The sequence below is a fragment of the Notothenia rossii genome (genome assembly GCF_949606895.1).
Source record: "Notothenia rossii genome assembly, chromosome: 11".
Taxonomy (NCBI): Eukaryota; Metazoa; Chordata; class Actinopteri; order Perciformes; family Nototheniidae; genus Notothenia; species Notothenia rossii.
In genome coordinates, this window is record NC_136910.1 from 18,027,949 (window position 1) to 18,055,525 (window position 27,577).

The following is a 27,577-nucleotide window of genomic DNA, read 5'->3' on the forward strand; positions in this document are numbered from 1 at the left end:
TTTTAATGCAGCGTAATATCTCCGTCACTAATTTTCCTGCATGCAGGAATTAAAAAAGTGTAAAGATATTTCGAAAATAATTCAAACAAATATGGTTCAAGGTTTATTTTTGCTTTATTTGAACAGAGATGGATGTTGGAAATATCTGCGTCAGCTATTCCTGTAAGTCAAAAAGAGAGTGGTGTTGCTATAACTAACTCAAATAACCAGTTTGAAGTGGTGCAGCTGAACTTATTTTCATATGTATGTAATATGCACGTTTTACCCTGAAACCAAATTCTTTGTGCGAGTTGTTGTCTGTTGAGTTGCTTAAGCAGAGCAGCCATCTTTCATTTCTGATCTAAAAATATCTATGAAGTGTAACTCTAGGCACACAAACACACACACATACAGCCCAACACACGTACTTTCCCAAGCTCACATACCAGCTGAGTAACAGCAATGATTAACATCTCCAATAACACACACACAGTTCTAAATCAGGACAGCCCACACACACACTCTGCAGTCTTTAAGAACTGCTTTCAAATGAGTTTTTTCCCCAAAACTTTAAAGTTAATTTATATGTAGTGGAAATCTGAATCATATGATACTTAACTATTTTTAAGGCAATAACAGATTTGCCACATGTTGGTTTATATTTGATGCCAAGGTTTTTACTTATTCCAATAATTGATCGTTTGTGTAATGATATGTTTCCAGGGTTGCTTTCAGGTTAAGATCCAAAATTGGTCAGATGTTTTCATCTTTGACATTTCCTATGCTAAATATAACACTTGCAATTAGAAGAAAAATAGAATTAAGATTGTTAGTAAGAAAGAAACCTACTCATTTGTCAAATGGCAACTGATTAATAGACTGTAACTAAGAACATTTGATATCAATAGAATTGGACTCGAGTCAGACTTAATAAAAAAAATAGTGCTTGAAAGGCAAAAATATTAAAGTTTCAATTTGATATAACTAATTAAATCTTAGTTGTGTTATAATCCTTGTAAAAAAACAACAACCTTTAACTCATTTTTGGACATAAACAGACTCTCAATTTCCATAAAACAACTTGAGACTTGATATGATTTTTGAGGCCAGGCAGCAAATTAGTGTAGTGACTTTTTAAACTCAAAATTAGAAAGAATATATACATGAAAATCAAGAATTAAATTAAAAAAAATTGTAAGGGATATGTTTATATTATGTACATACTGTACAGTATGTCCAGTGAAGCGTAGCCCTACAAAGCTTATATATGCAAGTATAGATCATCAACAACTGGCTTAATCCATCTTCATAAACCAATGTATACATACTAATAGACCTATATGCACTGTATATGTCTATGGGTGCAAAGTTCAGTGTATTCTGCATCGTTGTAATGCTACCTTCAGATTGGTTGGTTTAAAAATATTGGTCGTAACAGCAGTCTGTTTTCAGTTGATTCTCTGAATTTTATTATTTGACCATTTAGAAAAAACAGTCAAGCAGTTAGGTCAACCCCTGATGCAAAATCCAAGCAGAGTTACTGTCTGAGTTCCTGCAATCACTGCTTCCTCCTGAGGTGACAGAAAAACACAAGCTGTTAGACGTGGTAGTTGGCCCACAGAAGCAGCAGCAGCAGGTAGAAAGATGCAGAGATCAGTCAGGATGAAGATATACTGTACATGGGAGCATAGAAGGCAAAGTATTTGTACTAGTTAGCCGATAGAAAGATAACCAAGCAGACAGACAGGTAGAGCAAGGAAGTGACAAACAAGATAAAGAAAACAAAGCAAAAAATAAAAAACAGGAGAGCATGTATACTGTACTGCATAGGTAGAAAGTCACACACCCACTTACTATTTCTGTCCTGCAGTGAGCTCTAGGTGTCTGTCCCCCTCCACACACACACACACACACACACACACACACACACACACACACACACACACACACACACACACACACACACACACACACACACACACACACACACACACACACACACACACACACACACACACACACATTTACACACACTGGATAATCCTAGAGCAGGGTGGGTAGGCGGGAGAAAGCCGATCTGTTTGTGTGAGCGCTGGGCTGTGAGAGAGAGAGACAGATAGTGTGTGTGTGTGTGTGAGTGTGTGCAGGAGATAGAGCGACTGAAAGTTAAAGGTAGTCCGTGAAAAAAGTTAGTTCAGGGTGTAAATCCTGCAAACTGGACTCCTGGCTGAATGAATTGCTTCAAAGCAGGAGGTGAGTTTTCGGCTGACATGAGAATGGGCTGGAATGTAGCCAGTTGGGGTCTGTTATGGAGAAAGTGCAGGGAGGGGGGAGGGGTGCTGTAGCAGCAGGGGATGAAGGGACAGGAGGGTGAGGCGGGGGTCTCCGGAGCTTTGTGGTTTGTTGGAATGCCTTCCTTTTCTTTCTCTTTTCGTCCCTCCGCCTGTATGCACTTGTGCCCCTCTCCCACTTTTTAACTCCTCCTCTGCTGCCTTCTCTGTTTCTGCTGTGCGGTTCATCAGTACTACAGTAACTCTGAGAGGAATACCATGCTGCTCTCTGTTTCCCTGCTCTAACGTATGTTTTAACAGCTTTCTTTTATGGCTTGAGTGATTTTGTTTGCTGTGATGACATGGACTTCTGTTGTGGGTATTTGTATTAAGAGGAACATTCATTACATAAATGTGTGGTTAGTCACTTTACTCAGACATAGAGATGTGAACCTGCTTTTATTGCTTTTATTGTTATGCTAGAGCTGAATGGTTCATTGACTTGCAAAGTAATTGATGGAAAGCAAAGATAATCACCAACTATTTTGATAATTGATTAATCAATCACATATTTTTCTTGGATTGATGTCAGATATACTGGTTTTTTTCACTCAAATAGGGAGATTTCATGCTTTTCGCTTTTTTAAATGGTAATAAAGTGACTATATTTTGGTTTTGGACTGACAACACAAGACTTTTAAAGACATCACCACAGACCTTTTGAAACTAGGATGGACCTTTTTCTGGCATTTTATAAACCAAATGATTAATTGATATAAAAACCGGCAGATTAATTGAAATAGAAAATTGTCATTAGTTGCAGCCCTAGTTAACTCACTAGAATAACCTGAGAGGAAAAGTTACTGACAGCAGCACGATTTATTGTTTGCAAGCTTTACTGTTAACATTTGTTTGTCATCTGGGGACTGAGACAAAAAGCCTTTAGTGACAGCACAGACTTTTGTTTTGTGTGTTAGTTGGACCGCAGCTGAACTGGAAAACGGCCTCCGGGGCAGAGGCAGCATTGATCTGTCTGTTTTAAAAGAGCTACTCTGTAATGGTCTGTGTGTGGACGGTAAAAACAAAAAACATAGAGAGTAGCCAATAAGTTCCATTTGGACTCACATAATTTCCCACTCTAGCCAGTGCTAGGCTGCCAAAGCTAAATGTTGATAGGTCTAATGAAACAGTTATTGATTTTTGTTTTGAAATGGCAAAGTGTTGGTCCCTCACAAGAAGATTATAGCTGCTAAAAAGCCACAGAATCAATTACGCTTACTTTCTGTAACCTTTCTTCGGCCCTGTGTGTTTTCAACCTGCAGGTGATGATGCAATGACGGGGGACACAGACAAATATCTTGCCCCCCAGGACCTGCGGGAGCTGGGGGACGACTCGCTCCCACAGGAGGGCTACATGGGCTTCAGCGTTGGAGCGCGTTCGCAGAGGTAAGACCCACTATGACCTTTCCCACAGTTAATAAACTATATTGTGACTATGTCTATGTTTGCTAATGTGCACCTATATATATATTCAAATTTCTTTATTAGGATAAACCCCTTGAGGTGAATCACCTCGTTTTCAAGGGGGTCCCAAGAAAACAAATAACAAACAAGTACAACATACAAACAACATTCACACACATACATCGGAAGAAATAACCAAGAAATTACAAACATTCAGCCTAAGCATACAGCATATGGTAATACATTATAGGCGGTTACATTGAATGCATATCATTGGGTAGAGTAAAGTAGAGTAGCTGTACTATATATACAAAATCATAACAATAAAGACTTAGAAATGGGCAATAGGTGGGTCATCTCATGAGGAGATGGTGAAATAAGATGGAGCCTCAACAACCCTTAAACAATAAATAAAGTACTTCAGGTCATACAAAAACATTCAACCTTGAGGTGAGACGACAATGCACGCTTGAACAAAGTCAGAGTAGGGAGAGATCTGATGGTAGCAGGTAAGTTATTCCAATCAGCAGGAGCTTTAAATTTGAAGGCTCTTTTGCCAATGTCCTTTTTAACTAGAGGAACAGTGAAGAAGAGCTGAGAGGTATGTCTAACTTGGTGGGTTGATGTAAAACGAATATCAGTTGCTATGACGCACAATAACAAATGACATGTTTATTGATGTTTCTGATGTGTATAGGCCCGGTCACAACATTTTCATAACAAAGCTTATTTAATATAGCTTGCAGGGTTGACATTCGTTGAACTCTGGCACTTTGAACATTTGACCTTTTTTAGAGTGCATTAGTGATGACCTATTTCTGTTAACCAACCGGGAAGTTAGCATCGCCCTGGTTCCCTTCACAAAAAAAACAATCGGTTTCCTTTCATTCCCATTTGGTTTGGATTATTGAAGAGAATAATTTCTGTGGCAAACAAAGGTTGATGATATGTACAAGTTGTGTCCAGCAAGAAAATCACCAGACCTATAAACAACACTTTTCAGATTCTGCTATCTGAAGAAGCAAATGGCTAAGGCTAGGCTATAAACTAACTTCACCTAGTTACATGTCCTCAGCGTCACCATCACTTAGCTAAAGGTGGATTTGTTTTTGGCGGGATGACATTTAATTTCCTAGATAACAACCGTATTCTCATTCAGCCTCTAGTTTGCAAGCTTTAAAACTTCAACGCTCATGAGTAGGGTATTTACCGGTACTGACTTGAAAAATGACGTATTGAGATTGGATTAACAACAAAACTTGTTTCAGTCATCAAAAACTTCAATACGAGGGAACCCAAAGTGCAAACATGTTGACTCATCTCCATGTTCTAGGACTTATTCCTGCAGTACCCTTTAGCAAAGTATTTTGACAATGGTAGGAATCAAAGAGCCAGATAATCCAAAATGAAGGGGAACTATTGTTAGCTGCTACTCTAACAGGAAGTATCTGGGTTAATAGAAATTGTCTTTTTATTTATTATAATGATATGCTAGATATTTTCACCATTTAGTTTATAGTTACTACAGTGTACCAAGGTATAGCAATGCATTTGATGGATACACTCAGCTTAGACGTGGTTTCTAAGTGGTATTGTAGGAGCTCCTTTTTTCTTCTCGTATTGTACAGAAGAAGTAAGGCTTTACATTATTCTGCCCCCCGGCACACAGACTTTCCTCTCACCAGTGGGAGGTTATACAGTTCGCTTTCTGTTGCTGTTGAACTTTCTCGCTCACACAAAACTATTGACGTTTGTGCAACCCCGCTGAAGAGGGAGGGGTTATTGAATATCTGAACAGTGACACACACACGGACACTGAGCCACAGGAAATGAGAAACATGTTCGATTTCATGGCACTTAGCCCCAGGTTACAATAACACACACTAGCTAAGTGGGTTGGATGCGTGTGTGTGAGTGTGTGAATAAGTTTAACTTTATTGCTGGTCCGCTGTAGAAATGAGTTCAAATGTCTTTGTGTTCAGTCGATTTAGGAAGTGAATTATCTATAAAAATCCCTGTTAGCTGAAAGAAAAACATCAAGTATGTTTTTAGTTGGCCACAGTTTTGTCAGTGAAAGCCATGAAACATTTTTGATGCATTATCCTTTTGGACATCACCTAAAGCAAAACAGGAACACCCAATAAAGTGTGGAAGTAACTGCATGGTCCAGATGTCTTTTGTCCCACCATTTAAAAGTTTTATTTTGAGTCTTATCCACCGACTGAAGGCTTTTTTTAAGCCAATGTCCAATAGACTTCAACACTTGGTGAACAATGTGAATTAAAATACTTACTTGATTAGCTTTAAGTCATAGTTTGTAGTTTGTAGTTAACTTAAGTAACATAAGTCAGTTAGGTACGTTGTGTATGTGACCTAGGTTGGTTAAAGTTTGTTAACTAATATTGGCAAGTTCATGATTTTACAATGACAGAAATTATAGTCAAACCCAATGCCAGTAATTCCAGGTCTTTCCATACCCAATTTGATAGCTTATTAAAAAGCTCAAACAAAACAGTACATCCCATGTACTTCAACCTACACTCCTTTATAACCGTTTGCAGGTTAATGTTATAAAGGTAAACAGCTCAAACATCCCCTCTCTAATACCAATTTATATTGCAAACATCAACTATAGATATTTAAGTTTCTTGCCAAAAATATCCCATGACATCATGATTACAGGCCACTGACCAGGCTGTATTCAATATATTTTACAAGTTTGGATTTGAAGCAGGATGACATGTCGGGGGTTAAGATGAAGAAGCACTGGTGTTCACCAGAATATTGGGAGTTCATATAATAATTTGTCATAAATGGTATGTGTGCCCAAAGTTGTAGTCCGACAGTGGTCGGTGTGGATACCAGGCAGGTTAATGGGCAATCAGTCAGACAGTCAGGTAGTGAGACAGTCAGTCAGGTAGTGAGTCAGTCAGTCAGTGAGACAGTCAGTCCGTCAGGTAGTGAGACAGTCAGTCAGTGAGACAGACAGACAGTAAGACAGTCAGTCAGGTATTGAGACAGTCAGTCAGGTAGTGAGACAGACAGTCAGGCAGTCAGTCAGGTAGTGAGACAGTCAGTGAGGTAGTGAGACAGACAGTCAGTCAGTCAGGTAGTGAAACAGTCAGTCAGTCAGGTAGTGAGACACTCAATCAGTGAGACAGTCATTCAGTCAGGTAGTGAGACAGACAGTCAGTCAGTCAGTCAGTCAGTCAGTTAGTGAGACAGACAGACAGTCAGTCAGTGAGACAGACAGTCAGTGAGACAGTCAGTCAGGTAGTAAGACAGACAGGCAGTCAGTCAGGTATTGAGACAGACAGTCAGTGAGACAGTCAGTCAGTCAGGTAGTAAGACAGGCAGTCAGTCAGTCAGTCAGCATTTGGCATGATTCTACCAACCTGGCCTTCTCCTCTCTGCATCTCTCCACTTCTCTGTTTGTTCATGATCTTTTATTCTCTCCTCATGTCCGTTCTTAATGTTAGCCCCAAAGTCAGGTAAGGCTGAAGGCATGAAGAGCCCCCCCCCCCCCCCCAATACCTAACCCCTTCCCACATTTCACCCCTTCCCCTCCCCAGACTCCAGTGGTCAACTGAAATAAATCTTTACTGTGAATGTTTGACTACTAACTCGATGATTTTCGCCAGATTTTTTTAGTTTTAACACTTTTGTATGTTGACATCAGACCCTGTGTTGCGTACTGTGGTCCACTTGTGTGATATTTTATGTATGCCTTCATTTGAAAACAGTTGTGCTGTGTTCCCTGCCTGTGAGGGAGCAGCTCCATGAGTGTGCTTTTGTGTTGGACTGTGGTGACTGTTTCATAACCGCCTGGGTCTTTGTGCGTTAGCCACAAAGGTGGAGCTTTGCATTATTTTGGTTTGTGTGCGGAGTTTTCCCTCATCACGCTTCCAGGGGCCTGAACTGATATATCTGTCGGCAATAGCTATTGCCTACATCAGTTTAGTGTCATGTAAGGAACAGTAAAGAATAATCTTACTGTCTGTGGTCGAGCACATTTTTTCTTGAGCAATATATGTTTTGTTTCTTTCTTTTGTATGGAAATGTATATTTAATTGATTAATTTATTATGAATTTCATTTACACAATATTTTTTTTAATAATAATGATATATCTAGCTTGAAAAGAAACTACAAAAAGACATTGAAAATATAGGATGATTTTTTTGCCAACCATATCAGTTTTTACAAAGTACAGCATCATCAATTATCTTGGTGCCACTATTTCCATATTTTCTTAACAATACAAACCTGAATTTTGTATCTAGTATATAGATTACATCTATTAATTATATATAATATAATTATTTTGTTGTATATAAATATCATAGTATTGCATGTATTCCTTACACAAAGTGTTATTGGGCCATGGGTGGAGCTTTCATCTATTATTAAATGTTAAGTCTTTCAAAATAAAAAAACATTGTTATAGAGAAATTAATATCTTAGAGATCATCAAATTAAATGTGAAAATAATTTGTGATCGCTTGGTAATGGGATCGTTATCTGAACAATACAACCTTTTGTTTTCCAAAGGTATAACCTTTTCTATTATGAGGAAGTTGCTTTATTATTTTGAGACAGCAAAAGACTCATTTATATTGCCAGATGGCCTTTCTGTGCTTCCACAGATTTGTCCTGTCAGAATGAGTTGCTGCGCTACAGAGCAGCTCCTCTGAGCACCGGCTAATTGGTTCACACCGGTTTACTTACAGTATGTGGAGCAAATAGAGCTGCTGTAACCGCGGTAGAGACATTAAGCAAACATTCATTTTTTTGTCCTTGCCTGGGAATGCTCTTAATTCATCTCACTAATGTCTCATAAACAACACTGCTCATCGTCCATGACAACTGTATTTGGACAAAAGTGTAAGACAAAATTAGCAGCTAATCATCTGCCTATTTTTCATCTTGTCAGCCAGCCTACTGTCCTCATGCTGTGTCCATTGTCCATCATATAGTAGTTTGCTTAGCTTTCATTAGCTGCTACCCTCAGGCTTTTAGGGCATTCAAATTGTGTGCTGGCATGATGTGAGTAGCCTCTGAGGCTGAAGAGGCTCAAATAAAGTTGGTCTAAACCCTAGGAATTGTTGTAACAATGTTATTTGGAAAATGTACATTGTCAACTGCATTTGCATCTGGATTTCTACAGTTTTTGTAATTGGTGTTGTGGCCTCATACAGTATCCTTTGTACACCACTCCCTTCTTTCTAGCAATGGAAACACTTTTAAGTTCTATCCTAAAGATCGTTTTTCCTTCATGTGGTTGTTGTTTTTGTTGTCACTGGTGGCATACAGTCAGGTTCCTGGAAGCTGCATGCATTTAATGTGTTTATGTTTGTTTTTTCTGTTCACTTTCTCCCCCCCCTTACACCCCACCTTCCTCCCAACCCCTCCTCTGCACCTCCCCTCTCCATCATTGTGAATGTTGTCTTGGTAACCGGCAACCCCACCAAGCCTACGTTCCTTCAGTTCTGATAGGTCCAACACGTTGAATCGGAGCTCCTTCACACGGGACAGCATGATGATAGAGGAGATGCTGGCACCTGGCAAGGACATGGTACGTACTAGGTGTTTCTTTTTTTTCCCTCTCCATGTTAGCATTCATTTCAATTTCTTTCCTGCTCAGTAATCCACAGGTCACTAACCTCAACAAGAGACAAAAAGTTCTGTCTCTAAATGTGCCATGCTGACTAAGCGCTTTGTGAAAGGCCAGGTTAAACCAATCCTTTTACACCTGAGGTAGTGTTGACATGAAAACGGCCAATCCTGTTACATAGGACTGAAAGAGGAAATGGGATTAGTGGTGAGTGGTGCTATCTCCGAGGGATTACATGGACCACTTACTTTCAGTGTGCAACAAATTGGCTTTTTCAAAGTAAAGTTGGAATTCATGTGAAATTTCTTTTTTAGAGGGTATATTGCAGGAGCCAAGAACAACCCAACCAGGCCTGGCATAAGTAAACTTCTACCTCCTTATGAGTTTGTTTTGAAGACTTATCAAATATCTTCGTTAGTGTCATGATATAAATTATATTGTTTTCCATCTATAAGCATTATTAGTTCTAGAATCAAAAAAGATGGTTTGGATAAAGCCTTGTTTTGGTAGCGGTAGTTCCATGAGGCCTTGAAAACCTTGAACTTTTGTGAATTTAAGGACAACAAAATCTAAGCCTTAATAGTTTACAAGACCCAGAATGTCTTTCAATGTTTTGTTAGTAATAGTTAGTAAATAAACGTACTGCTGTCTGCATGCGTTTCCCACAGTTAGATATTGTTAATGCCCCACCTGCCTCAAGAGAGTCCAATGGTTATTAACATTGATCCGTCTCTCAGGCTATGTCGTGTTGGGTTATTAGATATGAGGGAATCGAGTGGGATGCCTGGTAAATTACAAAAAAAATTGAAATGTTCCCAGCATTAGAAATGGCTGCTTATTGTTAGAAAATGTCATTGCCAAAATGATACATGATACAGAAACAATCGTCTTTTAATTCCCTTTTGGTGACAGATGTTTTTATTTATTTCATCAAATATGTCAAACTCCACAATGCTTTACAATAGTTGCCATATTTTAAGTATTGCACTTTCAAACATTTGGAAGACAGGTCCAGAAACTCCTAATCTATTTACAAATATATTGTATCCTACATTCCCTATGAAAAGAATTAGGCGGAGAACTTTAAAGCTTTTCTCAGAAGAAGTCTCGCCATGTTCTAGTATGCACGCGATTAATTTTCCTGCAAATGTGTGACAGACAGTGTTGCTACACTGAGTAATGTAATTCACAGAAACATGGTTTAATGATGTCTGAATGTAACAGCTGCTAAATAACAGCTGTCTCCTTTCACGCTGCTCCAGATGCTCTGTAAGGAGAGGTCTTTCATTGTAGAGAAGCGCAACAAGGTAGACGTTTAAGTGCATGTGAGAATATGTCATTCACACTTTTTCATTTGATCATGTTTTATATGTGGTGTATTTATTTTTTTCATCAAAGCATGTATATGTATATTCATCATTTTCTCTTCATTGTTACTATGTTCTTTATCCATGTGTTGATGATCAATAATTAGAGACACTACTTACTGGATTCCTTCCTTATTAATGATGGGATTGAATAAGAGTCATATTGTGTTCATCTTATATGGTAGGAATTCCAATGTTTTGTCATCAACTCATTAACATTTGTTATATAGGTGTTTATAATTATTACAAACGTTAACACTCATAACAGTTATAAGTGTCCATTGACGTTTTATGACATGGCTATTTTTTCGGAATAAAACACTACATTTTTAAGTCAGCAAACTTCGTCTTTATTAATGCATTTTAGCATTAATTAGCCGTAAAATTATTTTTAAAGACCTGTTTTCTTTACCAATTGCATCCATTTACTTTAAACATATGGTGCTGGTTTTCTGTTCTTACCATCTGTAAAGGAGTCTATTTTTTTTTATTTAAAAGACTATTGTTCTGGTAATGTTTTCCTTTTTTCCCACTAATATACTAAAGGTATAGATGGTGTTTTTGATTGCTTGGGTACTCACACAGTATCTTCAGATGTTCTATTTCATAACGACAGCTGCTGCCGTCTCCTGAGAATAGAAATAATGTTATGACTCAGCCATAAATCCTGCAAGCGGTACTAGTGTTGATGCCACCTTCCCCAGAGGAGGTGAAACTAGAAATAAGCTTGAGAGGAAAGGCCTTGTCATCATGTTATATCAGAGCTCACGGCTAGCTCTTGAGAATAAAACTAAAGGTTAAGGAAACGAGAAAAAAGCCAACTTTTCTTTTAAAAGTCAGACTTTATCAACACATTTTCATATTTGGTTTGTATACTTCATGGCAATTTAAATGCACAAATTCATCCTCATCGTACATTATGTATTTCTTCTTCTGCACATGCAATGTCGGTCACATGGACACACATACACACACACTAATGCATTGCAATGACCTTGTCTCCTCCAAAGCATCTGGCGGTGGCTAAGGACTGCGATAACGACTCTCTGAGGAGATACAGTTGGACCCCAGACGCCCATGATAATGTCAACATAGTGTCCTCGCCAATACACTCGGGGTAAGCACGTTTTAAAGTGGATAAAGAAGGATACAAAACATGTGCTTGTCTGTGTTTCCTCCCACCTGTATATTCTCTGTCTGTCTCCCTTTGTCATGTACTTTTTCCTTGAGAAAATGGCCCCTACATGCAGCAGTTTCTCTTCTCTGTCTGTTAGCAAAAGTTACACTTCTCTTATTTCCGTAGTCACTGTATTCAATCAGTCTGCAAATACATTTAATCTTAGAAACTGATGGCTTCAGTTTTTCTCTGTTTAACCAAACCCTAAAATTTGAACTGTGCTCATCTGATGCTAAAGGTCAGGTAAATCCTTGGCCTCGCCGCAACAGATCCCACTGTGACTCAGAGAAATGCGGAAATTAAGGTTCTGAAATTTAAAGCAAAAGTTTGACATGGTCGGAAGTATGCCCTTAGCTTTCTGGCGTAGAGTTCGATGAGAACATTTACTTCAGGTCTATCCAGTAAATTGAAAAGGAATAATGGCAACTGAAAGTAGCGAATTAGCTTAGCTTAGCACAAAAGACTTGAAACCTGGAAAACATTGATCCTTTCTAAGATCCACCCAGCACCTCTAAAGCACACTTGGGTTGTGTTTGAAATCCCATCAATACAAACTTAATTAGTATCTACTAAATACTGTGCATTAAATAACATTTGAAAATGTAATTCCACACTTACCTTAACTTAAGCAATTTGTTGTATTTATTGACAGTAACGTTTAAAGCAATACTTCTCCGAGCTGCCGTAGAATTGCTATATTTCAGTATTATATCAATAGAAATGTAAATTGTTAAAGGTTTTAAATTATATTATTTTGTATATGTGAGCATTTATCCTCGTGACCGCACCTTATTTCACTGGTCATCTTTCGTTATTATTTTATTGGTTAATGATTTAAACTAGCTTTCCTGCAGTCCACCATTGGACAGTCTAAATATGTCCTGTGAATTCACGTGTCATACTCAGAAATTCCTGCTAATCTTCTTTACATCCAGGCATTTCTGGCGTACACAAATCAACATACAGTACTTTGAAATTGGAACACATTGCATACACAATTGTACACCACACTAATTATCAATAGTTAGCAAATTACAATTCAGACTTGGTGCTAAGCTAAGGTAAGCTAAGCTAACCGGCTGATAACTGTGAACCAATATACAAAAGAAAGGCTCAACTTCTCATCGAACCCTCGGCCAGAAAGCGAATAAGCATATCTCCCAAAATGTCGAGCTATTCTTTAAAGGACTCCTTGGTGGTGGTCTTCTCGGTGGTGTTTCCTCTGTTGTTGACCTGTCACTCCTGCGTTGCTTTGTCGTCCATCCTGCAGTTTTTCCTCTCCGCTCCCGCAGTACGACAGCAGGTGATTGACTGTGATTGGTTGCCTTCTTTTGTCACCTCCACCTTGTTTGTTGTTACTTCCTGGTGACATCACGCCCCCCCCCCTCTCCGTTCACTCATAACATCTGTGTTTGCTCTCCTCACACATGAACTGTGTTGTAACAGATCGAATTTTTGGACCTTGTGTGTATTCCTTTTGTTTGGAGGAAATCTTTGAGTCTCTTCAACGTATAATATGTGACATTTTCATGTTCAAATGTCTGGTTAAATTATTTTTTATCACATTTTCAGGTACATTTTTACAATACTTAAAAAAAAATGTTTCCTCTTTATAATATTTGTTATATATTTGAACTGGACGATTTATATTCACATCATTTATTCAAAACCTACATATAACTAACATGAAATATTGTTCACCAAATTGCATGGTGTGATCTGTGTGCAGTGTGTGTTTTAAGGTATTTCCTTCTACAATGAGTTACACACAGGACTACTGTACCTTGTATGAATAAGACACACCGGAGGCTCCTGTGTTGTCATTATGGGTAATTCATCCACTTGTAATAATATTCACTGAATAATAAGCACTTTTATGTAGCGATATTGTTACATCTACTTGGCAAAGTTGGTGTTTTCTGACTGTAACCACCAACTTTTCAAGGGCAGCCATAGCCAACACAGAAAACTCTTCTGAAACGCTTCTGTTCTATCTTTATCTCTTTTGCTCACACTTACACTTTGTGTGTGTTTTGGAGATCACGGCATGAGAAGGGATTTCACCTCAACTAAAGCTCTTCCCTCTCCATCAATGCCGACGTTTAATTGATGTGTATTACTTTCTATTCCGTCCCTTTTCTATACCCTTCCGTCTATCTGTTATCCATCTTTCTTTCACTTTGCACTCTCTGCTCCACCTTCTCCTCTCACTCTTCTTCCTCTGCTCCTGTTTCTTCCTTTTCTCTCCCTCCGTCAGGTTCCTGGTCAGCTTCATGGTGGACGCCAGAGGTGGCTCCATGAGAGGGAGTCGTCACAACGGCATGCGCATCATCATCCCGCCCAGGAAGTGCACGGCGCCCACCAGGATCACCTGTCGCCTGGTCAAGAGACACAAACTGGCCACGCCCCCACCGATGGTGGAAGGAGAAGGCCTGGCCAGCCGATTGGTTGAAGTCGGTCCTGCAGGAGCTCAGTTCCTCGGGTGAGACTCACATTTCTTTTTTTTGATCACCAATAGTGTTGTTTGCTTAATTTTTTTTTTTTTCGGGACTTGACTTCTTATTCCTTCTGCTTCTTGCCATAGCCATCTCACGCCATCTGCGTTATATTTCTAAAGTGTGAATGAGTCTATGTGCATGTTTAGGTGGAATACATGCTGTGTAATTTGCAGTTAAAGTGTAATTGTTGCAGTGTGATAACCCTCAAGCATTAAGTCCGGACATTGTCAAAGTAAAGGCAACATTGCTAACGGATGTAAACTGTGTAAAATTAAGGACCATGGGAAGAAATGAATAGTGCACATGTTTTAGTTTTATATACATTACAACCCTATGTCAGGAAGTTTGTCAAAGCCAACAGAGATGATAGATTTGTCTCAACTGAATGAACATGCTTTCTCTCCTGTTTCATTTACATAATTACAGTGTTAATACAATGCAACATACTGTCTGCATGTCCAAAAATAGTTCTGAATTAGATTGCAGCTTTGAGACACAAATATCTGTTACTATTTCAGCTCGTTTTAAAGCTGGAGTAGTTCATCTCATTTTATGAAAAATAAATAAAGACAAAAATAAAAAGATTATGCTATTAAATAGACAAATGCAACAGAGGTTTTCTACACTGCAATATAACTTTTTTTCTACTTTAAGTTGAAATCCCTAAACTTACAGTCCTAGTGAATCAGGCATCACCCTATTTGGTGAAAACAGCAAATGTGGTTTTAGATGCTTCAACAAAGAAATATGTGAAAATGAAAGTTTGCTGCCTCGCATCCATAGCTCTTCCTCTTACCGCTCACTGTGGCTGCTCTTGATTCTTCCATTACTTTCTGCAATATTTGTAATATAATTTCTAACAGCTGTCAAAAATGCCGCACATTAAGTCTTTGCCGTCTTGTTTTTTACGCTAATTTTTAATGAACAACAGCAGCCAACGTCAAGCTCACTGAAAAACACATTGCATGTCCTGTGACAACTTCATGATAAAAGTCGCTTGTGTTTCAACAATTAAATGCTTTCAATATGAATCTGCTCAATCACCATTTGGCAACCTTGTTTGGTAATAGAAAATGGCTAAACAGAATTTAAATAGTTTTTCCACCGGAGCGTATTATCTTCAGGAGTAATTACATTTGTTAATATTAGATGTTGATACACCATGTGTGTATTCCAACCATAAACTGTTATTGTGAGTGTGTATTTGCTGTTGCTGTTGTCCCTGATGAGTGCTGGACAATAGAAACAGGAATTAATTTAACGATACAACTCTGCAGTGTGTGCTGTTACTGACTTTACAAGTGTGTGTATATGTTGGGGTGCGCGTGTTTTTCATTATCTTGTGGACGCAGTAAACTACATCTTCCCAGAAAGCTGCCAGCCCTTAGTGAAGGCGAGAGCCTGGTTAGTCCAGTGCTTCAGCTGGGACCCAGAGGAACTAGATTTGTTGGGTAGGAACCAAACATAGCACCCCCCCCCCCCCCCCACCTTCTCCTCTCCTTTACGTACCTCCCACCTCCCCCGAGGAAGCAACATGACCCAGGCTGACTCATGCTGAAGGATATGATTATTTTACCCATCTCTATTGATTTGTCAGGATACGGCATTACTGCTACATGGTTTCATGTATTTTTGGGAAGAAATCAATGATGTAATTAACCTTTTGAAGTGAGGACAATTAGTTACTAGTATTACATATAAAGTCATCTGTATGATTTGTATTAGCCTTAATGACATGTTAGAGTGAGACATAAAATATAGATTTTACATTTGATATTTTATAATTCTTCCTAAAACTACCCTTTAAATCCATGACGGTTATTTTCAAGCCACTTTCATTCAGAGACCATTGTATATATTTTATTTCAGAACCTTTCAGTGGGCTTATGACGTCCCTGAAAGAAGAAGTTTTTATTGGCTGTTTGGACTTGACTGCACTTGTTGGGCATGAGCCTTTTCCTCCTCAAGCCGAGCATCATCCTGCTTCTCATGACCACTGTTACTTTACTTCACCTTTTAGGTTCAGTTGTATGTCATCCCACAAAATGTTTGTATAATGTATTTACAGAGACTTATATAATATAGTAATAACACAAAATGATGCATTTAAATTAATAAATACTTGGCATTGAACCTGCAAGATGCGACCCAAACATGAGGTTTTAATGATCGTTTATTAAAGCAAATGTTATTAAAGCAGAAGGCTATTGATAACAGCACAGAACTAGAAAGTCAAAAAGTGCTAGCAGTCTGTTAAAAACTTTCCCACAATTTCCAAACAAGTGATTGATTAACTTTGATACTGCAAGCCTATTTGATGCTAATACTTTTGTACCTTTACTTGACACATGACTTGTACTTGTAACTGAGTATTACTACACTGTTGTGATACATATGAGTTACATATTTGAGTACCTTTTCCCTAGACTACAGATTTACAAGTAAGGTACCTTTTCACCGTCTGTATACAACCTAGATTAATTTAACTTTGGCAGAAAATTGTGAATATAGTTAATGTAGGACTTTATCACTCATAGAAAGACGCTGATTGAGAAAAAAGTACTTAAAAAACATAATTTTGTGACTTTGCCAAGGGAATGATCAATAACTATAGTTCCTCTGTGTGTCCTTTTGTACTCTCTACTCTGAGGTAAAAATGGTCCTCAGACTAGAGTACGTTCACCCTTCTCTCTTGTGTTGCCATCGTGCCTTGTTTGAATAAGGGCTGTGCAGCTTTCTCATCTCACTCCTCCATCTATTTCATATCAATTCATGCCTTACACTGTATGACACACACTGCAAGTGTCCCTTCAACTGCAGCACGGCCACCGCTATCATTTTAAAGATCCTCTGTCATCAGCAAAACCAAAGTTCATTCATACCTGTAAAGTGTGTTTCTGACATCAACGTTCTTTAATGTTCCTTGTTCATATTTCCCTTGTAGAATTAACAATCTGAATGGATTTCATCTTTCATTAGTGATTATCACCCCCCTATGTATGATGTATCCTCCATTATTTGTATTTCAGATTTGATTTAGCAACTTAACCTCTACTTTCTTGGTTTACCCATCGCCTGCCATTGCATTCGAATACGATTAATTACATCTTGCTTTCATGACATGCTCCTCACCAGGCCTGTGATTGTGGAGATCCCTCATTTTGGCTCGATGCGAGGCCAGGAGAGAGAGCTGATCCTGCTGCGCAGCGAGAACGGGGAGAGCTGGAAGGAGCACGTGTACGACTACAAGACTGACGACCTCAGGCAGCTCCTCAGTGGGATGGATGAAGGTGAAGCAGAAGTTCAGATTTCTTCTTTTTTGTGTCTAAACTTTGTCTTATAATGCCAATCAGCCAAGTATTTTTTATGTCAAGGTGATTTGGTAATAACATTTCCTAAACCATTCTTTCAAAAGTCTTTATAAATTATGTAATGTCTTAAAAAACGATAAAACATGGGAAGTCATTTTTGTTTTGTTTTTATTCTTTCAAATTAAATGATATAGTGCTTTTTAAGTCCCTCTATGTAGAATGATATGTTACGGTGGCCGGCAGGTGCAAACGCGGAACAACGGCCCAAAACGCTTACATTAGCAGGAAACACCTGCAAATAATGAAATGAAAAACAAACAAACCCTGAAAACAAATGCAACCAAAAAACGCTGCATTTACAGAAATGATGCAAACTAAATACAACACACAAACCCCGAAAACGCAACAAAAAAACGCTGCAAATACCAAAACGATATGCAAAGTCCAAAGCACGTACAAATCCCAAAACACATACCAAAAAAAAACATTCCGGAAGTGCTCCAGGCCTCTAGGGGGCGCGCTACGTGGAACAGATTGATGTCTGACCAGACATAGAGAGAACGAACAAGAGTGATGGAAATCGGGAGGAAAGAAAGTTCATTTAAGTGGAGAAAGATATAAGAAGGTAAGTTTTGTTTTTATACATAGAGCGTCATATTTATATAGCTAGCGTTAGCGTGCCAACTACTACACCAGCCGAGGAGAGGAGAGCTTCACGTGAAGAGAAGATAAAGTGAAGGAAGAACATTATTAAAAGAGATGACAAATCAAGTGCAGGCAAATAACAGGGGCCATAGTGAGTACCGCGGAAAAAGGACATTTTAATTCTTAGCAGTTTGTTTATATGTATGTATTTGTGTAGATGTTGCAACTATACAGAGCTTTAGCAATTGCCTGTAACTATGGTCATGCTAATAAAGCTATTGAATTGAATTGAGAGAGAAAGAGAGAGAGAAGTGACAAAATGTGAAGAGGGACAAAGTAATGACAGGATAGTAGTTTGCATTAGAAATGCTCAAGAACAAATATAGAGAAGACATTCAAGGAGAGAGACAAAACACAGATTCAACGATAAACATGATGTATCTTTTTATTTATTTAGCTAACCACTATTTAGACTGTGTGTTTATGATTGACTTGATTAAATGGATTTTACTACATCAATGTATGTGTTTTCAGGCCGCCATGTTTTGTCCTTTCTGTGGCCAACATCTGGGGACAGTTCAAGTGTTCTGTGGCTCCTGTGGCAAACATGTACAGTTGTTGGCAGAAGTTGAACACAACAGTAAATTCACTTTTTTTTATTGTTTCCGTTTCAAATGCAAGAAATAAGGATTCAACACACTACTCTGTTTAGAATACTAATTGGCAGATGCATACACTAGTTATCAGCATGAAGGACACATTCTTTCATTGTCTGTTTATGTGAAATATGTAGAAGCCATCATTAAATTGTAGACCAATGCATTAAATACACAACACAGCTTATATTATACATTCATAATTGTGTATTAGTTATATCTTTATCGAGAACATTATACATTTATAATCAGATTTTGAGACAGTGAGCGGCTGGGAAAGTCACACCACCATGGGGCACAAACAGTTGCTGACGTGATGTTTTCTTCGCATTCTCAGGCATTCCATAAGGAGGGTCAGGAACTTACGCTTGGGACCACCAGTGTCCCCTCCATCCTCAGTTTGTCCCTCATCATCAGTGAACTTAACTGACATCTCAAGAGAGGGATCGGATGAGGCACCTTTGAAGCCGCGGATTGCTCCATCCCACATATTGGCTCTATTAATATTGAACCTGCTGCAAGATGTATTTGTTCTTTTCGCAGAGAGTTTTGCAACAATGTGTGCCGCAGTCTGGTATTCTGTGCTGGGAAAGACAAAGTTATGTATCGTAATATTAAATTATGAAGCTAGTAATAAGATTTACAGTATAGAATAGAAAAACTAAGTGGTAATAGTAACAATTAATACCTTTGCTTCATTTTGTCTTCTGGCTCAGACTCGCTATCAATAATGATAAGTGCATACACATTTGTGTAGTTGCTGCAGTGAGAAGAAAGTTGAATAATTATTTTCAAATACATAATACAGTTGCAAGAAAAAGTGTGAACCCTTTGGAATTACCTGGATTTCTGCATAAGTTGGTCATAAAATGGAGGAAGCCACTGCTGTCCAGAAAAAACATTGCTGCACGTTTGAAGTTTGCAAAAGAGCACCTGGATGTTCCACAGCACTACTGGCAAAATATTCTGTGGACAGATGAAACCAAAGTTGAGTTGTTTGGAACGAACACACAACGCTATGTGTGGAGAAAAAAAAGGCACAGCACACCAACATCAAAACCTCATCCCAACTGTGAAGTATGGTGGAGGGAGCATCATGGTTTGGGGCTGCTTTGCTGCCTCAGGGCCTGGACAGATTGCCATCATCGACGGAAAAATGAATTCTCAAGTTTATCAAGACATTTTGCTGGAGAACTTAAGGCCATCTTTCCACCAATTGAAGCTCAACAGAAGATGGGTGATGCAACAGGACAACGAACCAAAGCACAGAAGTAAATCAACAACAGAATGGCTTCAACAGAAGAAAATAGGCCTTCTGGAGTGGCCCGGTCAGAGGCCTGACCTCAACCCAATTGAGATGCTGTGGTATGACCTCAAGAGAGCGATTCACACCAGACATCCCAAGAATATTGCTGAACTGAAACAGTTTTGTAAAGAGGAATGGTCAGGAGGAATTTTGGACCATTCCTCTTTACAAAACTGTTTCAGTTCAGCAATATTCTTGTGCAGGTCTGATATGCAACTATAGGAAACGTTTGGTTGAGGTTATTGCTGCCAAAGGAGGGTCAACGAGTTATTAAATCCAAGGGTTCACATACTTTTTCCACCCTGCACTGTGAATGTTTACATGGTGTGTTCAATAAAAACATATAATTGTTTGTGTGGTTTTAGCTTAAGCAGACTGTGTTTGTCTATTGTTGTGACTTAGATGAAGATCAGAACACATTTTATGACCAATTTATGCAGAAATCCAGGTAGTTCCAAAGGGTTCACATACTTTGTCTTGCAACTGTATATGCATGACAGTCATATTTACAAAAGGATGTCGATCCTCTTCCTGTTTTTCCAATACATTGGCTTCTAAACTGACAGCTGCACTTTTGTCATACTCCTGCACAATCCTTGTAAACATTTGAAATGGATGCAAGAAACAATATCTGATCTTTGAAAAATATGTGTGGGTGTTTTTTGTATCGTCTTCTCTAAGATGTCAGATATTGTGGGTGTCATTTGGAAATGTATGAAAGTATAATTGTTCTGCTTCCTGGCAATGTTACCCACTGTGATTGGAGGCTATACAAACAAACAAATGTAAAATAAAGATACACACCACACAACTGTGTCACGATGCAACTGTCAACATCGTTTACCTATAGAAGTTGTTCTGACCCGGGGCAGACTGGACCTCTTCCTGGAATGGGGTTGGTGCTCTATCCTATTTTTACCCAGGAAATAAGTGCACACAAAGGCATTTATTGATTTCATGTTCACAAATTCAAACCTACATGGTATAATTACATTTTTAATTAGTCTTACCCGATCAAACCTGGTTGTGGGTGCCTGAGAGGTCTGATAAAGGTAAACAACAAATATATTCAAACTACTGTACTGTTAAAACATTCTGCTTCTTATGTCACAACATAATATGTTGACAATGTTTTTTTTTACCCTGGCAAACTGTTGTCCATTCGTGGAGGGCTCACTTTTGGAACATTTGGAATGTCCCACACCTGCATACACACAAATGACTGACTGAAATAAAAATAAATTCACTTTAATTAAGAATAAATGCCAAGATAAATCCAAACTGACCAAGGTACATTATATTGTTGACCGTCCTTTAACTCTCTCTTAGGATTTACATTGGGGCACAATAAACCAACTCCTCTCTGCACCTATCAGTGATGCAAATTAGACGCTTTTCGGCGCCTCCCGCTTTTTTAACGCTGCTTTGGGTGACTTGTGTAATTCGTGGAGAACCGAAGTGTTTTCGTTTTGGGGGGGGGGGTCCGTCAGTCCGTTAGTCCGTCCGACTGACGGACAACTTCTCACTTCAAAAAAGATGAAGAAATCTAGATCGCAAAATAATTAAACAAGTCAGTGCCTGTTTTTCCTGGCCAAGGACAGGTTGCTTGAACACATCACGAGCGTAACGTGTCTTCACCATGTCTTCACGTGGTTATGTCTCGTCTGAAAGGAGTGTAACGAAAAAACACTATAGTATTACTATTAAGAATTACTATAGAAATACCACAAAAAACTGCTATAGTATTTCTATGGTTTTTTGGGACACACTATAGAGAATTACTTTAGTAATACTATAGAGTTGGCTATGGTGATCTTATAGTGAAGTTACAGTTATACTATAGTGTTTCCTGTAGTATTTCTATGGTTTTTCGGCCACTATAGGAAATTACTATAGCGATACTATTGAGTTTTATGTAGTATCACTATAGTGCTTTCTATATTATTTCTATGGTTTTTTGGAACATACTACAGAAAATTACTATAGTAATACTATAGAGTTGGCTATGGCGATCTTATAGTGAATCTATAGTTAATTAGCTTTAATAATGATGTATTCATCCCTATAGTAAGTATGGTATCAACAAATAAAAGTTAGCAAGCAGAGCAGTTTCAATTTGAAAGATAGGGACTTTATTAACAAAATAAAATACATTGTTCACAGAATATGAATACGAATAACTTAAATGTAAAAAATGTACAAGAACAATTTCAGGCCCGAAAAAGAAATGGTTGGGCAATGAAATTAAGGGGAAAAGTTTCCCAACCCTTATATATAAACACGTTTCACATTCATATACTTACAACCCATGCCTCTCTACCAAGTCAGAGATGCAAACTTTGACAAGTTTGAGGCTGGTCTTCTCGGTAAGAATGCCATTAGTTTGCAGTTCATCAAATACTTCTGGAATTTTCTTCTGAAGTAGATCAGTTGGGCCATTCAAAAGAACTGGTTCTTGGCTGAACAAAACAATAAGAGCAAGCACAGCACAAAGTAAAGTTCTGGCCTGTGTGATTTTTTGAAACACAATTTAACAAGCATGGTACATGTATACCTGAGTTTGACAGACTTCTCTTAGGAAAGGCTGAAGATCCGGTGCTTCAGAAAAGTGCACTTGGAATCTGTCAAAGTTACTGATGTTCTCACTTCTATCAACATCTATAAACTCTTTGAAGTCTGTGTTGTATTTTAAAATCCTATCAAGGACAAATCCAAATTCACCTGTTACTTCCAGGAGATGGTTTGTGCTTTGGACACTGTCGATTTTTCTTTTAATTTCCTTTTTGCTAGGAATTTAACAAATTATTATTTCTTTATATTTTTTATTTGTATTAAAAAACATCTCTCCGCTGTTGTCAGTGAGTATTTTACAAAGACTGAAACAGCGCCCCTCTAAATTAATGTGGTGAAACACAGTATTGCACGCTTCACTCACGCTATACTACACCCGCAGTCCGCTGTGTCAGGGACATGTCAAGGAAAGCCCGCCGGCCTTCCCTTCCAACGATTTGATTGGTCGGAAGGAAAGCCCGACTAATCAATTAATTGGAAGGGAAGGCCTAACGTGCCGTGCGTGACGCTAGCTGTGTCCCAATTCAGAGGCTGGGTCCTCCTGGGACTGCGAAATGAGACGGTCTACGGAGCATGTCCTTGTACGTCACCGGCAGTTACCCCTACATTTTGCCGCCCCCGTCACCTAGCAACCAGCTGCTGTCACAACTGCCGGTAATAATTTCTGATACTAGGCAAAATATTTTCAAACTGTTTTCAAAACTGTTTTCAAAACTGTTCAATATGGAGTTAGATCTAGCTGTACTTATTTTGGTGTTATATAATATGTTTAAATTATTTTCCCGAGGTCGCAACAGGCCCCCATGAAGAGGGCTTCATTCTCCCCGCGCATCTGGATAAATTGCGCAGTCTGCTCCTTGCTCCCTATCAAAACAAAATTGTTGCAGTAAGATTTGTATAACAAAAGCAGTTAAATAAATAAATTAGCTTTATAATGAATCCCAACAATATGAAAACCAAACAGGGTTTAGAAATATTTTCACTTCATATTATTTGATGTATGTAATATAAAGAAGACATCTCCAATTGCCCGTATATTTAAATACACAAATTAAATAGGTTTACTTTTCTTTCATGTTGTTTAATATTTGGGTGAGTACATTTAAAAACGAATCCAGCTGAAACCGTTGTAGCCGTTGATGGGACGTTACAAGCCATATATTTTTTTTAAAACTCATTCGTCACCGTCACCCGTTGCATCCTGGGATATGGTGCACCGCGGAGTGTACATCAGATGTATCCTCTAAATCTGGGGAAAGAAGGCTGCATTTGCGGGCCGCATTCGGAGGAGTCTTGTCTTTTTTTTTTTAAATTGGGACAGCCTTCGTTTGGCGGAAGTGACGTATGCGGTCTCCGAATGCATCCTCAGTAGGATGCGGCCGCTGAATTGGGACACAGCTGCTGCGTCTCACATACACAAGTTGCCTTAGCGACAAGAGGCAGATATGAAATCTCCCTTCTACACAATATAGTATTTGCAAGTATAGAGTAGTGGCTGATGTTTTAGTCAGAAACAGGTAAACTGTAGTGTACACGTACTACTAATAAATAACTTTAGTGCGAGTAAGTTACGTATTTGTACTGTAAGAGACTGCATATCAACGCAGCCTCTGTCGGTCTTCTCACTCGCACTTTCTCGCCACATCTGGCCGAACAATGAAACCTAGCCAAAATAGCAGGATAGCATTGAACATATAGCTGCTAATGCTATCAATATAATGCCGATTGAAGAATGATGGTCACAGAAAAGAGTGTAAGCTACATAAAGTTAAGATGAAATAAATATAATTAAAAAACAGAAGAACGGCCTAAAGGAAAATAATTGTCATCCAGGCAGCTAAACTCAAACAATAGTTAGCTGTTCAACATTGGCAAAACATATTTATTTAAGTTTAAAAATATGTATTTAGACCTAGCTTGCTCACATTATGACAATATATCTGCTCACTTTGTTAAAAACGTTTTGTTTCTGTATAACTTACCTAGAGTTAGACTCTCCTCCACTGACATCCATCCTCCACAGCAGCCAGAGGTGAAATGGCAGTTGGGACATTTGATGGACAGTTGGACAGTTAAAAAATGATACATTTGAAATAACTCAACCGTGATTGGGCAGGACAGTGCCCAATGTTAGCCCAGTGTTAGTCAACACTAATGTGTTGACTATGTGCATTTACATTTTTTCTATGTACACACGTGTGTGTAAAATAGTTCAGAAATGACACTGAATTTGTTGAATTGCCTTTGACACAGCAGTGTGTTAAAAAAAAATGACACATTAATTCTAGGAGTGTAATACTTTTACAAACACTATGGTAATAATATGCATTCATTATGACAATATCATACTATTATAGGAGTGTTCTATAGTGTGTTCAAAAAACAACTACAGAAACACTAAATATTATACTACAGTAGTACTATTTAAAATAATATAATCTTAATACAGAAACAACAAAAAAAACACTATGGTAATACTTTTACAAACACTATATTAATATGCATTCACTATGACAATATCATGCTATTACTATAGGAGTGGTCTATAGTGTGTTCAAAAAACAACTACAGAAACACTATATATTATACTATAGTTATACTATTTAAAATAATATAGGAATACTACAAAGATCTAGATACATAGTATTACTATTGAAATATTATAGGGCTACTATAGCTAGTAACATGGCACTACAGAAAGGACTATAGTAATACGATAGCTGGTGAAAAATACTATAGAACTCTACAAACTTACTATAGGATACTACACAACTCTTATAGTATAATAAAGTAATACTATAGTTCATTTTCGTAAGACTAGAGTGCTGACGGAGAGCACCGGAACGCTGCTCCAGCTCTTCAAATATTGCAGTACCCATAAGGAGCCGTACACATGCAGCAGTTTTTGCGGGGCTGTGTCTTTAGTTGTAAGCACAGTGGCGATCTGTTGTTATTAGCATCTGGTTAGCTAGCTATGCTAAGGAATTTAAAGAGCTTTTCTACAACCAGGTGGAAGAGAGCTCTCTCCTGAGAGGCTCAAATTACCTCAGCTCAGTGAGGTTAAGGCACACCTTGATATGATCATTATAGTTATTAATGAGACATTAGAGACTAAATGAAAAACAGGTATAAAATACTATATTACAGTAACAAAAAAGTTTTTAAAAATAACAAGAATAGAGTTTTAAAAGGGGTGTGATTTGTAAAATATCCAAAAAGAAAAATCTGCTTACAGTTCTGTTTCAAATGGGTGTTGAAAGATGTATCCATAGATCTCCTCATGTTGCTCTCAAAGCGCACCAGATTGATGCTTTTAACTTCAATATTTAAAAAAAACCTTCCCGGGGGAGCATGCCCCCGGACCCCCCTAGAGGAGGTTAGGTCCGACCCCCTCCCCACTTAAATCATGTTCACATGGATACTAAATACATTTGCACACATCTTGTGTCCATATCTTTCTGTTTTGGTGGTCATGCCACACCGTGCACATGCATGCGCGAGTCATGGTAGATATCTGGATTAAGAGGTTGCTTTTTCTTTGCACAGCATGAAAGAAAGGCCAAATGAATTGGCTGTGATTTTAGTTTTTTTAAGCAGAGGTTGAGTTCAATAATTTGTACGGCCCTCGGAGGATGTTGTAAAAATTTAACGGAAAAAGGTTCCCCACCCCTGCTGTAAATAATAATAAAAACCCTTGATTTATAACTTAACATCTCTGTCTCCTATTGATCTGAGTATATTATAAAGAATAGCCAGTTAATTGAAGCATTATAGCACAGGCCACAGGTCAGATGGTATATTACGCTGTTTTTCATCTGCTTCGAATAGTTCTCTCTTTTTTCACCATACCTGTGTTTGCATCACTGACCTATAATATATCTATATGATGTCAAGAGTTACATTTAGGTGCACAGTGCTGTCTCTTGACTTGCAAACTCTTTTACCAAACAAACTAACGCTAGCTGGGTAAATATGACGCTCTTTGTATCAAAACAAAACTTACCTTCTTATATATCGACTTTTTCCACTTCGATCAACTTTGTTTCCTCCGGCTTCAATTTGCAGCACTCTTGTTCGTTCTCTCTATGTCTGGTCAGACATCAATCTGTTCCACGTAGCGCGCCCCCTAGAGGCCTGGAGCACTTCCGGAATGTTTTTTTCTTGTATGTGTTTTGGGATTTGTACGTGCTTTGGACTTTGCATATCGTTTTGGTATTTGCAGCGTCTTTTTGTTGTGTTTGTCTTCGGGGTTTGTGTGTTGTATTCAGTTTGCATCATTTCTGTAAATGCAGCGTTTTTTGGTTGTATTTGTTTTCAGGATTTGTTTGTTTTTCATTTCAGGATTTGCAGCTGTTTCCTGCTAATGTATGTGTTTTTGGCCGTTGTTCCGCGTTTGCACCTGCTGGCCACCGTAGATATGGCATCACAGAACGATATCAATTATTCTGAGAGCATTAGTTTTTGTTTGTAGAGATATTAGCCAGAGTCTCTGTACCTACCTACTATGTACTGTGTTTAAAAGGATGCAAGTTATGTAATCACAAGCACTGAGGCAAATGTAACATTTGTGATATTGGGCTATATAAATAAACATTGATTGATTGACAAGACAATGTAATTAAAGTAAGTTACTTGGAGAGAGTAGACCAAGATGCATGACAACAAGTAGATTCCCTCTAATCCTGCTGACTGACAATCAAATGTAAAACAAGACCAACCT

General features: G+C 38.3%; 2 protein-coding genes across 35 annotated transcripts in view; one reads left to right on the forward strand and one right to left on the reverse strand.

The window, feature by feature from the left end:
- LOC307025604 (ankyrin-3-like) overlaps positions 1-27,577 on the forward strand; it is a 163,024-nt gene that overhangs the window by 103,549 nt on the left and 31,898 nt on the right. For 6 of the 33 annotated variants that reach the window (XM_079660396.1, XM_079660397.1, XM_079660391.1 and 3 more), the window contains exons 25-32: positions 127-162; positions 3,572-3,695; positions 9,185-9,287; positions 10,589-10,633; positions 11,704-11,810; positions 13,141-13,173; positions 14,128-14,352; positions 17,504-17,658. In XM_079660396.1, the coding sequence (XP_079516522.1) occupies positions 127-162; positions 3,572-3,695; positions 9,185-9,287; positions 10,589-10,633; positions 11,704-11,810; positions 13,141-13,173; positions 14,128-14,352; positions 17,504-17,658 (828 nt within the window). Of the gene's footprint in view, positions 1-126; positions 163-2,023; positions 2,233-2,403; positions 2,557-3,571; positions 3,696-7,192; positions 7,205-9,184; positions 9,288-10,588; positions 10,634-11,703; positions 11,811-13,140; positions 13,174-14,127; positions 14,353-17,503; positions 17,659-27,577 lie in introns of those variants that run through there. The other 27 variants (XM_079660389.1, XM_079660408.1, XM_079660400.1 and 24 more) reach the window with 14 other exon arrangements.
- Positions 19,427-26,815, reverse strand: LOC307025610 (uncharacterized protein). 2 transcript variants are annotated; one of them, XM_079660417.1, is made up of 8 exons: positions 24,840-26,815; positions 22,590-22,745; positions 21,429-21,512; positions 21,297-21,329; positions 21,131-21,195; positions 19,822-19,946; positions 19,669-19,740; positions 19,428-19,564 (listed from the first exon to the last, which is right to left on the reverse strand). In XM_079660417.1, the coding sequence occupies exons 1-6, from the start codon at positions 24,908-24,910 to the stop codon at positions 19,843-19,845; spliced, it is 513 nt and encodes a 170-aa protein (XP_079516543.1). In that variant the 5' UTR covers positions 24,911-26,815; the 3' UTR covers positions 19,428-19,564; positions 19,669-19,740; positions 19,822-19,842. The 2 variants fall into 2 exon arrangements, 1 of the variants encoding a protein (XP_079516543.1); XR_013804205.1 differs by lacking the exons at positions 19,669-19,740; positions 19,822-19,946 and having other exon boundaries at positions 19,427-19,564; positions 21,131-26,815.